This window comes from Primulina tabacum, chromosome 15, assembly GCF_025594145.1.
Source record: "Primulina tabacum isolate GXHZ01 chromosome 15, ASM2559414v2, whole genome shotgun sequence".
Classification (NCBI taxonomy): Eukaryota; Viridiplantae; Streptophyta; class Magnoliopsida; order Lamiales; family Gesneriaceae; genus Primulina; species Primulina tabacum.
The window spans coordinates 30,346,400-30,357,203 of NC_134564.1; the positions used below are offsets into that span (position 1 = coordinate 30,346,400).

At 34.2% G+C, this 10,804-nt stretch overlaps 2 protein-coding genes across 2 annotated transcripts; one reads left to right on the top strand and one right to left on the bottom strand.

Moving 5' to 3' along the window:
- Window positions 1-229: 229 nt before the first annotated feature.
- Window positions 230-6,847, bottom strand: LOC142526642 (vacuolar protein sorting-associated protein 36). The gene is made up of 9 exons (XM_075631164.1): window positions 6,160-6,847; window positions 4,969-5,172; window positions 3,369-3,462; window positions 3,174-3,231; window positions 2,962-3,031; window positions 2,003-2,138; window positions 1,851-1,935; window positions 851-901; window positions 230-750 (listed from the first exon to the last, which is right to left on the bottom strand). Exons 1-9 carry the CDS (start codon window positions 6,769-6,771, stop codon window positions 747-749), a joined length of 1,314 nt encoding a protein of 437 aa, XP_075487279.1. The 5' UTR covers window positions 6,772-6,847; the 3' UTR covers window positions 230-746.
- An 835-nt stretch (window positions 6,848-7,682) lies between these two features.
- On the top strand, window positions 7,683-9,012 carry LOC142526070 (uncharacterized). Its single transcript, XM_075630343.1, has 2 exons — window positions 7,683-8,286; window positions 8,350-9,012. The coding sequence occupies exons 1-2, from the start codon at window positions 7,683-7,685 to the stop codon at window positions 8,739-8,741; spliced, it is 996 nt and encodes a 331-aa protein (XP_075486458.1). The 3' UTR covers window positions 8,742-9,012.
- The last annotated feature ends 1,792 nt before the right edge of the window (window positions 9,013-10,804 follow it).

Below are 10,804 nucleotides of genomic sequence, written 5' to 3' on the forward strand. Positions count from 1 at the left end.
AAGGTATTTTTATTCTAAAAATATATATATTTAAAAATTTATAATATTGCTAGAATATTATAATAGCAAAATTAATTTTAGGTATAACTTAAGGTCATTTGATTTTTAAACCAAGAGGTCCCCACATGTGATGATTTAGGGAACCAAAATTTCTTTATCTGAGATAATGAAAATATAATAGAGGCATTTTCGTACGAGGAATTGAAAAATTAATTGACATTGTAAAAGGTAAAAATGAAATTTAAATGATTTATTCAATCCTCAATAAAATATAATTAATAGATCAAACTTCATTGAAACAAAAAATGCCGCATAACAATAATGAGTAGCGAGGGAATTTTAAACATTAAAATTACCGAAATTCCCATATTATTCAACAAAGTAAAAGTGAAATGTACTCATGGTAAACACAAGCAAAACTAATATACTCCTATGATTTCATTCTTTCCCACAGAAATCTAAATGAGACGACCAAATTTCAAAGAGGAGGCGAGGCAACTCACACAAACGCTGCATAAAATCTTCTAAGCTGTCACAAACACTTCTCCTAGCACCACGAGACCAGCACGTCTTCCATCGCGAACAACCAGACCCGCTTGGAAGCAGAAAAACGCAATTCCCATTACACGTTAAGTTGTCCTATGCTATGAAGCTCATTTTTCGAGAGAAGAACAACTAAACCTCCATAAATTCCATATCCGATTATCATGGTCTGGAGTCTGCCTTCCTTTGACAAGGCAACTACCTTACCTGCAATAACGTAATAGGACACGAGATTGAGAGAAATCACAGTAGGTGCTCAGACAATAATTTCTTATTTACAAAAGTTTGTACGCAGGAAATATCTCACCTGGACGAAACAGCACTTATCCAACTGCTATACCTACTGTGATCTTTTATTCTGCATTGGCGAATTCAGATTATCAGTTTACATGGTTGAAAAGAGATGAAAGCGTAACATTAGAAAAACGCAAAGAAAAGTGACCATGGAATGAATATGTAGCCCAGTTGGCTCTAAATTTGCTAATAATATGAAAGACAGACCAAGTTAAATTTTGGGGGAAAAATGCACGCTACACTAAGATAGCTATGGATGACATTTTTAATCACAATTTATCACCCATATTTTCAACCCTATTCTTTCTGATGACGAGCATTAAAATCAGTTTCATATGCAAATCTGGAAAATATTAGTACTTAAATACGGAAAAAAACTAAGTAATCTGTGGAGATAACTAGATGATCACAGAGGAATATGAAACTGCATTTTATCTTCCTTGATGCTTTCATGCATGATTTATTCTATACATGCAAGCAGCTTCCTTTCGGATTGAACTGTTTTCTTCTTTCTTTCTAAGATTTGAGTACTAGGGGTTCTTAGTTTGTCTCACCGACAGCCTTCAAACAGAAGAGGCGATTGTTAGATAGTTACATTTCTTACATAAAAGGTCAATCCTTTTTTGTGGGGTTGTTACATCACGCGCTACCAGTGATTTGGGTATAGTGTATCAGGAAAATTCTTATCAATTCATCACATGATTTGTTAAACTCAAAACAATTGGTGCTAATCGCCACCCCCAATTTTCTACGATAGTGATGTCACAATTTGTTTAGTTTATACCTCACATTCAAAAGTGCAAAGTTATGTGTAAAATATTACATCTCGGTAATATTAAAAGTATAGCACAGAAGAATGGTAATTACCCAAAGGAAGAAGCAAAAAAAAAAAATCCATGTAATGCAATCACAAACACGTGCAACATCAACCAAGGGAGAGAAGAAAACTGTCAACCAGAATATAACATTTTGCAGAGCAGGAAAGCATAGTCAACAGTATATTTTCAACTTACAGGTACATATTTTGTGGATCAAGTTCATGAAAAAAATTGACGTAAAAGCGAAACCCATCGGGACTAACATCTCTGCTCAACAATCCTGCAAGAGAAACCAATCATCAAATCATAAACATCACTTAAGCTTGTCATTAACAGAAACTACATGCCTTTGCCTTCAGCAGCAAGGAGATACTCTTTAGCCATAGCTGGAGCAACACCCAAAGTCCTTGCAGCATCACTGGCACTGATACCAGCTAGCAAGGCCTCTGGCTTCATTATTAAAGAACTTACTCGGGCATATACCTTAAAGAAAGAATTATTCAGATAATAATGACTCAATAATGGCATACATCAACATTTTACCTGAGAGTCAGAGACAATATACAATTTAAAAATATGCAGACTATGCCACTCCCCTGAGTACATATCACTACCTTTACTTCATTTGTTGGTTATAACCAATATCTCAATCAGAAATGTCCCCTTAAATTTTGTTTTTCATCATATTTTCTTTTACAATAAAATCAGTTTGGTCACCAAAAGAGCTTATAGAAGATTGGAAGTTTTTTAATATGTAACACGAATGTAAGAGAACTACATTCATGAACAAGTTCAAAGAACTATTCTTTAGAGTAGCAAAAAAATAGAAATTTTACAAATATCGAATGTTTCAGATGCCTTTCTTACTGTAAATCATTTGTTGGCATTACTAGATAGTAGCCAATCTAACCCCAAAAATCAAAATGTGAAATTCAAGAGGGCACCAAATTAAACCTTTTATTTTACCTCCTCAAACCAAATAGAAACAGTATTAGTAAACATCTCTGTCATTTAAGCGCACTCCGGGAGGGGGAGTCATAATTTAAGGAGAGATATTCCAATTTGAATCACACAGCACTGGAGATAGAAGATATATTTGTATGGGATAAACAGCTCGCAGATAATCAAAATCTTTTCAAAGTTTTTGAATAGAAAACTGATATAAAGTTCCTTTATAATCCTCGCTTTCTATCTCCTAGATATTAGAAGAAGTATGTTGGAGCATAATGTATCCACAAACAATGACAAGGAGAAGATTCCAAAAATAACAACATTATAAAAACATGTCATATCTAAAACGAATCACCTCATCATCACTGTGGGATTTACTCTGGATCACCATGACACCACTATCAAATTTCCGAAGCATAACCGAACTGGCGGAATTAAAAAAAAAATTAGAATTATTAGTTAAAGAAGAATACAAACATCAAAGCATCAAACATGTATTAAAAATCTCAATTTTCTTTAAACTATCAGAGAAGTAGCAGAATACGATTGACACAAAATCGTACGTACACATCAAACTTTTCCCAGAGAGAACATGCTTGTAGCAAATCATCAGGGGAGATCAATTCTGAGAAAGAAAGCAATCTCATTATAATCAAATCTTTTTAAACATATGCACAACGAGCAGTATTTTGAAATGACACACTTGAAACAAAAAGGATTTATAAGCATACGACAAAAAGAAACAAAAAGATGAAAGAAAACCTGTCCCACGGGCTCGATTGAAGAGGCAATATATATCAATAAGATTAATCATTCCTCCAGCTCTTTCAAGAGGTTTCTTGACAAAATCTGCAAGCTAACAACCAACATATTCGTAAACACCAGTAGCCAAATCACGGTAAAATTAAAAGCTCAAAAAGTCGCATAATATAAGAAATGTCACGGTACAGTACTAGTACATGTAATTCAACAGGAAGTTCAGATGAACATGTTCAATAAGTCTTAAATAAATGAAAACAATCTTTAGCAGCCAAATTCTGGACTCCTGACTTTTCTAATTTGAAGCCTGGGCGTTCGCTTTAAGAAGAATTTTGGATATATGTCCTTCTCATTTGTGTCCAATATAGGTATCTGCTTCTGTCTAGCAGTATGATCAGCGTAAGAGACTTAAGTTATTATGTTTGTTGCCTAACGTTGTCTCATTGAAGCATTATTCTCATCTTCTCCTGTTCATCAGTGCTATCATCACTCATAAGAACAATCAAATAGTGGTCGACAATCACTAAGACATTTCCATTTCTCCAGTAAATTATCTACAATCCATTGAAACACCCCATCTCATACATCTGCACAAATGAGAAAACTGGAGGCTGTCCCTCGAAATTTCAATTCTAAATCATTTAGTATCCTATCTGAGTGATCTAATATATCTACTATGTTGCTGTATTGTAAACCCACAAAAATATACCCACTCTGTGGAAGTTACACGTGTATAAAATCTCGGGATTCCCAGCAGAAGCCTTGATTAATTTAGTGGATAACAGTTTCCCATTACAATAAACATGTTTATGTTCCTTCATAAAGGTGGTATATTTCTATAATAACATTTCTCCAATAAAACTCTTATAGTGTGATTCCTTCAAAAAAACTGCAAGAATTTTAAAATAACATGAGAAGTAATGAAACCTCTTCAACAAATATCCAGAGCAGATGCACGTAGTTTACGAGATTGGATGAATCAATAAGACTAGCTCGTTCAGGCTTATATTTACAGGTTTATCACCCATCCAAAAGCGAGCAACATTTATGAGAGAGTTAAATAGTTACTTGCTAATAATTAATGCATTTAATGATATTTGTATACAATAAAAGCAGCCATAAATCAGGTGGTATTTTTCCGTAAAATTTAAAAGGATGGTCTTGAGACTTGAACTCATTACCCATCCTTGGTTTGGTATTGTCAAATGACTACATCGTCCAAAACCTCAAGTAATTTAAGAAATGAAACATAATTGTAAATCCAAAAATGGGCAATCTAGGTAAAGAAATATTGGGTTAAGATGTTAAAATAATTTAGTAAGAGATCAACATAACCTTTAGTTTGTAAAAAAGTAAGGCAACAACAATATCCACACTCCTTGTGGCCATTGATAGGATTGGAGGCCTTTTTTATAAGTGGCCATGGAAAAAATGGAGTGAAAGAAAAGACAAGAGTACCACAATGTAATTGTTGACCAAAACATTTATGCATGGTTAAAAATTAACAACTAAGACATATTCTACAATGGTAGATCTGATTCCAGGATGAAAAGCTTTCCCAATCCTGTTGGACAAAATAGCACATGAAACGGATAAAACATACCTGACGAGATAGTTGTTGATGATATAAAGCACCAGCGGACTCTTTTGTAACTGGAGATACAATACCAACACTCAACAGCCAATCTTGCATCTCTTCCTTACTACCCATCTCATCGTCACCTGCCCCAGAAGTTTGATTATTTGAGCCTGATAGAAGCTTTGACCTCATTTTCTCAGCAAGTAGCACCATCTCCTTTGCCTTACTCTATTTTTCCATTATATTTCACAATTAGAGAAGCAAAAAAATAAAGTAATATTATTTAACAGAAAAGGACAACTGAACTCAGTGTCAAACTAAATCATTATCATTTAGTTCCACAACATTTAGAAGTACTAGAGTTACAGATGCCAACAACAAGTCATGTTGATAGATATAAACCTCACAGCTGGATAGGATTTTTCGGGTTGTTAAATAGTCCGTTTAGAGATTAATAACAGAAACCCTACAAGTAAAAAAATGTCCTTCAAAATAAGTATTTAAAGTAGTTGTCGAAAAAATACTATCCTCCAAATGCTGTGTTAAGGTCCAACAAAAGAATGGTCACAAACTTTCGGTGACATACTCATATTCAGCAGTAAAATATATTTAGTGTCACAGTAGGATAAGGACTGCTAAATGTATCAATTTTCATGTAGCTTGGCCTGCTTCTTAATTTTATTATCACCCCTTCATGATGCAATAAATCCAGAGCCACGCCCATACATGGTATATCAATTCAAGAATACGCCTACTTTTAATCATTGTGGACATGTTTACATGACCGTCTAAATTCCTATTTCATCATTTAAAGCCTGGTACCATAAGGTATATATAGTAAAATTTGCATCAATGCACAACTATCCTATAAAACTTGACTTTTCCTGCATCCTCCTGGTTAATGTAAATCTTCATTAATTATTAACGCATACTAAATCAAACAACTTGACAGAAGCACATTAGTTGGATGCATTTCGTTAATCATTCATCAATTTGACAGTTTGATGCCACATCATGAGATAAAAGTAATATAAGTACATAATCAATTCAGTAAACCAAACCATTGCCAACATTACCATCTATGTAATTCATATCCTTGCACAATAAAACCAAAGTTCAGGTAGAAATACTAGCCCACTTAGTCTTTCAGTATAATTAAAGTTAATATGAGAAGAATTTTCAGCAATCAGATAATCTATATTAAAAAACACAGACCATCAGAGCGTTTAAATCCTGAAAAGCATCCTGCAAGCTCTTGTCAGTACTCTCCCACATATCCTGCTCTTTCCTCAATATCCCAGCCACCCCCACCACCGGCATCCTAATCGCCAACGAACTTTCTCCCGAGCCCACCCCCGAAATCGAACCCGAGGAAGACCCAGTAGCTTCCCAGGCTTTTCCTCTCCAGGCATCCCAAAACTTTTCCAAAAATGAATCGGGGTCTGTTTTCCCTCTCAATACCAACGTAATCACAACATGTTGGGCACCATTTTCGGTAATTTTACCATCCGGCGTAGCGCCCACCTGGAAGCGGATTCTGGGACTTTGGAACATGGACTTCAGAGATTTCTTGGCGGATAAAATCTTTTGGATTGCGGAGAGAGGGACGTAATGAGACTCAGAGTTTGCAACAGTTGTTTCTTGAGGGAGAAAGAGGAGGCGGTGTGTGGTGAGAATTAGGAGGCCTGATTTGAGGTGGGGGAAGGAGATTAGGTCATCGGAGAGAAGGTCAACGGAGGATAGAAGAGAGCACTCTACCTCTCCGGGGCTCAGAACTGGGCGGCCGTTGGCCGTCAGCGTTGCCGCCGGGAGGAAGTTCCCGGCCATCACTGTTGAGAATTTAAATGGCAACTTCGAAAAATGATTAGTCGTACTCGTAATTTGTCAATTTTGGAGGAAAATTATAATTTAAACATGACTAACCTACTCACTATAAATATTCTAATTGGTTCACAATCCCTTAATTATTTTAATAGATTCATTAATTTTTTTAGATTAGGTCTCTTATGAGATCATCTCATGAATCTTTATATGTGAGACGAGTCAACTCTACCGATATTCATAATAAAATTTAAATACGACCCATGAGACCGTCTCACACAAGTTTTTATCATCCTCCTATATTTAAAATATTAGATTAGATCATGTATTTAATCGCATTTATAAAAGAAAAATAAAATATTTGTGATTATGAAATGACTTGTATACTCTATATATATATATATATATATATATATATATATATAAAATGTTATATTAGTAAGAGCACCCACAATAGGGTATTAAATGAGTGTTATAACACCCATTTAATACCCCCTCTCCATTGTGAGTGACGTTATAACGCCCACCCACGAGAGAGAGAGGCGTTCACTTGTTTGAACGCCCCTCTGTCAGTTTATTTTTTTTTTTTAAATTGGACAATTTGCGACGATTTTTTAAAAACCGTCGCTAATTGCGCCGGATTTTAAACGGATTTTTAAAATCCGTCGCTAATTTGCTTGAATTATTTTAATTTTGTTTTTAAATTTTTAAATTGTGACTTTCCCTTCAACGATAAGATTGGTTTTTTTACAATTTTTTTTTTAATTTTCATTTGTAAATCGTTGTATATATTTTATTTTTTATTTTAAATATTTAATTAAATTCGAATTAAAAATTCAAAAACTTTGTAACGGTTAGTTTCAATTATTTTCTATAAATACCCACAAATGTGCACACATATTTTCATTCTTCCAAAAATGTCTCATTCTACAAGCAGTTGTAGCTCAAATTCTAGCTCGACAAGCAACGACAAAATCCATGTCGAAATCGATGCGCAAGCTTATGATCCGGTTGAAGAAATGATGTCATTGGTACTTCAACAACACAAACAACTTATGGAATCATATCAGATGAGGGAAACACGCAGAAGAAGAAGGTTCATCCAAAGAAATCGTGAGGCCGGGAATGAGAGGCTCGTCAATGATTATTTCTCTACGAACCCGGTGTATCAGGATGAAATATTTCAAAGACAATTTCGAATGCGAAGAGAGTTCTTCCTCAGTATAGTGAATGCATTAGAGAATCATTCAACGTTTTTTCAACAGAGGGACGATGCTGTGCGAAGAAAAGGGTTCTCACCGCTACCAAAATGCACAGCTGCGATTCGTCAACTGGCTTACGGAGTCCCCGCCGACAATCTTGACGAGTACCTACGTATGAGTGAATCAACTGTCATCCAGTGTCTTTTCAATTTCTGCGAATACGTGGTTGAAATATTTGGTGATAGGTACTTGAAAAGATCAAATGCTGATGATGTTCAACGTCTTCTTCAAATGCATGATGAGAGCCACGGCTTCCCTGGCATGTTTGGTAGCCTTGATTGTATGCACTGGAAATGGAAAAATTGTCCAGTTGCTTGGAAAGGTCAATTTACAAGGGGACATGTGTCACCAACAATCGTGCTTGAAGCGGTCGCGTCTCATAACTTGTGGATATGGCATGCATTCTTTGGGGTCGCCGGTTCACGTAACGATATTAACGTGTTATATGAATCTCCCATATTCAACGTCTTGCAAGGAAATGCACCAGAGATTAATTTCACGGTGAACGACATTACATATACGAAAGGTTATTATCTAACAGATGAAATATATCCTGAGTGTGCTACTTTCGTTAAGGCTTTTCCTTGCCCGGAGGATCCCAAGAGGAAGTTGTTTAAGGAAAGACAGGAGTCCGCAAGAAAAGATGTCGAACGGGCATTTGGGGTGCTTCAATCTCGATGGACGATTGTCAGAGGTCCAGCTCGTTATTGGTAAAGGAAAAGGTTAAAACAAATCATGTTAACATGCATTATTTTGCATAACATGATCGTTGAGGATGAGAGAGGTCACGTGACAAATTGGTACAACGATGAAGGTGAAGAACCCGCACAACCTATCCATGGCTCAAACCGAGGATTTCAAGATTATCTTCGGACAAATTCTGAGCTACGTGACACTCAAGTTCATCACCAACTTCGTGCAGACTTAGTTGGGCATATCTGGGGACGATGCAACAACAATCTGTGAATTATTATTTCATATGTTAGTTTTAATTTCATCAAAGTGTGGTTTATTTCTAAGTTATTGTTTCATTTCAATTTCATATATTTTTTCGAACACCTACTTTATTTAAAAAATATATTTTTTAAAAAATTAATATTATTTATTAAAATTATTTTATTAAAAAGTAAGATGGTTTTAAAATTAGAATAATGATTTAAATAATGTAAAAATATATTTAAAACATATTTAATTAATTAGTGGACTGTGGGACCCATATATAATGAGTTTGAATGTTAAAAAAATGTGAGTAAAAGAGATATGTTGTTATAATAAGTACGTGGTAGTGGACCCCACGTTTTTTGATGAGCCCACCCATTGTGGATGCCCTAATCAAGCATACACACTATGTATGTTTAATATAATACATATAAATATTGTTTTTTTTTTAAAAAAAAATAAGAGTGAATAATATTAAATTTTATAGCATTAGCAAATTAGAAAAAAAATAATAATAAAAGAAATAAAGATCATATAAAATGGAAGTTAGGAAATTTTGATGTTAGTGTGATGTTACAACCGTCGATAGATTAAAATTTGAAAGAAAATATATTTTTTTACATTTTTGTCCATAAATTGTTAGTTAACAATAATTATATTTTAGAGTTACATATAGAATTCGACATTAGTATAACTAAGTTGAACATAAACAAGATAATATTGAAGCAGTACAATTGTAGAAAATCATGCATGATCAAATATAAATAATACATTCATCTTGACAAATATGTAATTTCATATTGAGTAATTCTCTTGTGAGACGATTTCACGAATCTTTATCTGTGAGACGGGTCAATCCTACCGATATTCACAATAAATATTAATACTTTTAGCATAAAACATAATACTTTTTCATGGATGAAACAAATAAGAGATTCGTCTCACAAAATACGACACGTGAGACCCTCTTACACAAGTTTTTACTTTTCATATTATAATCATAGTCATCGTTTAAAAATAGATTAAGAATCCCAATGGTCACTAAAATATATATGATTTCCCATCAATTTATTTTAATTGAAACTGATATAACTTTTTAAATTTGATCAAATAGAGTGACTTAAAGGGCAAGATAATATTTACACGTGCTTGTTAAAATAAAATAAAAAAATAACATCACATTTTGACACAATCTAGATTCAAACCATGTGTTTTTGTACAACATAACACCTTGATGTAAATAATTATATACATATCATATATGGGTCGAGTTTTTTCACATTTGGATCGAGTTTGGGTTGAGCTTATCTTATTTAGATCGAATTTTAACATTTAGCCCGAGTTTTTCATATGTAGGTCGAGTTGTTTACAAATGGATTGAGTTTTCACATTTTGATCAATGTTTTCATATTTAGATCGAGTTTCACACATTTGAAATGAAGTTTGAGGTGGAGTTTCTATTTTGACTACTTTTAAGTTTTTATTTTTATTGGCAAAATAGTAAAATCAAAATGACTCCATTTTTTTATATTTAGAACTTAACTGACTCTCAATTACCTCATTTCCCCGAATCCTAAAGTAGGCTAAGGATTTGGTTTCCAATTTCTAGACTGTGTTTTCACGGGCCTATGTGATTTGCCAGAAAATGTTCCGACAGACCAAACACTTCCTAAAGGTGTATGATATAGTAAAGAATAGCAAAGATATGTGGTCTTTTTCACAACCCGATTCGTCGCTGTTCTGTTCCAACCTGGTGACCAATTTCGATATACTGCCCAAATATCACCACCCCTAGGATAGATTCTCACACAACCTCCCCTACCAGTCTTCTCCATTCT

Coding starts and splice junctions, on each gene's coding strand:
- LOC142526070 (XM_075630343.1), top strand. CDS start 7,683: ATGTCTCATTCTACAAGCAGTTGTAGCTCAAATTCTAGCTCGACAAGC. Junction 8,287..8,349: donor TGAGAGCCACGGCTTCCCTG/GCATGTTTGGTA, acceptor TTGCTTGGAAAG/GTCAATTTACAAGGGGACAT.
- LOC142526642 (XM_075631164.1), bottom strand. CDS start 6,771: ATGGCCGGGAACTTCCTCCCGGCGGCAACGCTGACGGCCAACGGCCGC. Junction 3,032..3,173: donor CTCTGGGAAAAGTTTGATGT/GTACGTACGATT, acceptor TAATTCCGCCAG/TTCGGTTATGCTTCGGAAAT. Junction 1,936..2,002: donor CCTTGCTGCTGAAGGCAAAG/GCATGTAGTTTC, acceptor TTTCTCTTGCAG/GATTGTTGAGCAGAGATGTT.